Below are 3,421 nucleotides of genomic sequence, written 5' to 3' on the forward strand. Positions count from 1 at the left end.
ACAAACTCAGGATACTTTTTTTCTGTTTGGCTTATTTATTTTACGTTGTTATTTGTTTTATTGGTTTTGTTTATTTCTCAGTAGAATTTTATTCTTGACGCCTTCTCTTTCTTTTTATAAGAACTTTGTTTCTCAGTTTTATTCTTGACTGTTTCGGAAATCCCCATCGAGGCTACTGTGATTGTAACATTCTGCTTTTCAAATTAGCGATAATTGGCGTGTAATTATAACATTATACCTTGGTACAAAGAATGAAATTTGTCGGCTGCCAATAAACATGTTTCGTCATTGGGGCGACGATCATGGAATAGCAGAGCAATAAGATAAGGCTGATTATTTCACTTAATTTCGAAAAGTCCTCGCAGCTGGTTGGTATAGCGAGTCTAATTTCTCAAAGGCCCTAAATTGCATCACATCTAGAATCCACATTATAATCAACTGTGAATTTTGGCTCATGGTAAATATCATTATAATTTACTTACTGTAAAGAAAATACTGTACACTGACAGGAGCACTTGAAAAGGTGGCGTATTTCAGACCTCTAGAAAAAAAGGATAGCACTCTTTTTTTGACAATTTTATACTAAAGCAACAAGCAACTCTGTTGTGGGTAATATGGGCAAGCAGGACAAAACTTGCACGCTTAAAGTAAAAGAGACCAGAAGCCATTTCTACATTTTGAATGTACAGTTGGGCTAAGAATAGTCGTTGAATTCCTTATAAGATTTCTGTTGATTTCACATTTTAAGTTATTGCCGGTTTAATAGAACAAATTCGATATAGCTAACAGCAACCTTCAGTCGAAATTGTTTTTGGTTTGTGAACTTTGGTGAGTTAAAAGTTAATATATGCCAGTTCCTTCTGGTTACTTGACGTCTCATATATGAGGAAAATGAAAAGGGTAGCTACTTCACCATTCATCTGATACAGATTTTACTATAGGTACCTACCGAAATACATCTTCATTTAGAGAAGGATAATTAACCTGCAGGCAGGGTTGAAATTAAGATTATGATTTTCTTTTTTGTCTTGAATGATGATGTATAGTGCTGTGCAACATTTACTAAGCCAATGTGTCGAGTAATTAGCAGATGGCTTCTTCAGAACGAGGCAATTAATTGTTATTATTATAAGTGATACTATTGTCATTATTAAAATAATTTCATGTCTTCATTGAAACATCGATCATTTTGGTTTCCTTGGTTAAAATACTTTATCTGTATTTCTCTAATTTATTAATAATCTGGTTACATCAGTAGAATGTATGATCTCTGCCAATCTAATAACAAAGCCCATGAACATACACACATGCACAAACACACTCACACACACATATATACATTATATATATATATATATATATATATATATATATATATATATATATATATATATATATATATATATATATATATATATATATATATATAGATATATAGATATATAGATATATATATATAGATATATATATATATAGATATATAGATATATAGATATATAGATATATAGATATATAGATATATATATGTATATATATATGATATATATATATATATTATATGAGTTGTCACATGAGAATTCATTTGATGTCATGAGAATTCATTTGATGTCACAGAGCAGGGCAACCCCTCTCAATGTCCAGTGAGAAGGCAAGTAATCTGTGGTTTCTAAATCAATGGATCCTATGTAAGTGGCGTCTGTTCGCTGAGGCTTGCGGTACATGGGGCACTCATACAAAGTTGGATTCTTCCCACTTGTAGTATTGACTGCATACAGATATATGACGGGCATTGGCTCATATAATACCTGCAAAGAGAAGGAATTGTTAAACAGTCCAGATTACAATTCATTCAGGGATGAGTATTTCCTTGCTTTTGTTAGTTACCCTATTCTAAGAGTTACAAAGTTCAGGATAATTCAAACGTTCACTAAATAAAAATTGCAAATTCTTATTTTGTACCATATGACATGGTGTGGCTTCAGCTAAAAATGAAAAAAATCAGTAAAAATATTATTTCTATCCAGACAGTACCCCTACTACAGGGACAAGCTTACTTACAATGTCACCATTGTCATTGAGTACATCCATAGATTTAAAATTTTCAGGTAGAAAACTAGTTGGAGTGATTATGACGAAGGTATTCACAGCAGAATAGGGAACTGTATTTTGGAAAAATTTAAATTATTTTGAATTTTGTATGTGTCCTTTGAGAGTGCAAACATCTTGTTTTCATTATGCTAAATCAGTACTTAGGTAGGAGGAAATATGCACCTCTTTGGTATTCTAGTCCAATTAGGATTCTCAGAGTTGGTTATAATCAACGGTTACTTCAGAGATCAAATGTTATCAGTAGGGTCCCTAGTAGAGGAATCCCAAATCTGGCTCACAAAAGTGATTGGTTGTGACAGATAACTTGTGTCAATCATAAAGCATCATTGACAAGGTAGACCTTTGTCGAGCGGAGATTGGGTAACATGTGGCATAAAGAGCGAAAGGAGGTGGAGAGAGGATATATTGTCAAACGGGTAGAGAATGTGCACAGAGGTAAAAAGGAAAATTTAAACAATGAATGAAAATCAAGTGAGAGGAGAACTGGGCGGGAATTATAGACAATTAGACCTTTAAGAGTAGAATGAGATGAGGGAGTGCTCATGTAACTTGCCAAATGTGTCATTTCATTAACTGATCTGGTCCTTTTTAAACCTAAGCCAAAAGGCTGCTAGTAAGTATTTTGTAAGTTATAGCAAACTTGACTGATATTTTCCTTGTTAACATCGAGTTAACCTGAGCTTGTCTGGTAGCATTGACTATATTCTTTTTACAAAATAACTGGTTATACAGGCAGTTCCATGGGGAGCCACGAACCCTTCCCAGTGAGGTAAATGCTGTGTCACTGATTAAGTTAGGCCAAGATGAATGCCTTTACATGATCGCAGATGCTTAATACATACATGGCAACACAACAGTAATGTCATCAATGCCTGGAACAAACGAATTTTCATTAAAATTTAGTTGTTATTCTGAATGATGTTTTCATGGCGCATTCATTCATCCATACATGCTTTATAAATGCATGCATACCATCTATACATAAAAATGTTAAAAGACCATAAGTTATATTTCCTTAAGAAAACCAGCATTTTCCACCAGTTTGAAAATACCAAATCACTTATGAAAACTTTCTTCTCAGAATCTTGAAGAGGTTTTTGTCCTCCTCATCAAAACACCCAGAGAGGATACATATTCCCAGGTCCCCAAGTCTGGGACACAACCAGCATGTACTGAGCAGTCAAGGGGACCAAAAGTCATCATAGAATAGCTGGGGTTGCCCAGCCATCTAGAATCCTTGGGTCATTCGGGTGATGTCAATTTTCAGATAGCGTAGCCATTCTCCCATCTTCTGGCATTGAATTATACCTCC

General features: G+C 34.1%; 1 protein-coding gene across 1 annotated transcript in view; it reads right to left on the reverse strand.

Annotated features, from left to right (window-relative positions):
- Positions 1 to 1,598: 1,598 nt before the first annotated feature.
- LOC136832859 (dynein axonemal heavy chain 5-like) overlaps positions 1,599 to 3,421 on the reverse strand; it is a 401,416-nt gene continuing 399,593 nt past the window's right edge. Inside the window, 1 exon segment of the mRNA XM_067094521.1 lies at positions 1,599 to 1,805. Coding sequence (XP_066950622.1) covers positions 1,599 to 1,805 — 207 coding nt within the window.

Source organism: Macrobrachium rosenbergii, chromosome 50 (assembly GCF_040412425.1).
Source record: "Macrobrachium rosenbergii isolate ZJJX-2024 chromosome 50, ASM4041242v1, whole genome shotgun sequence".
Lineage (NCBI taxonomy): Eukaryota > Metazoa > Arthropoda > Malacostraca > Decapoda > Palaemonidae > Macrobrachium > Macrobrachium rosenbergii.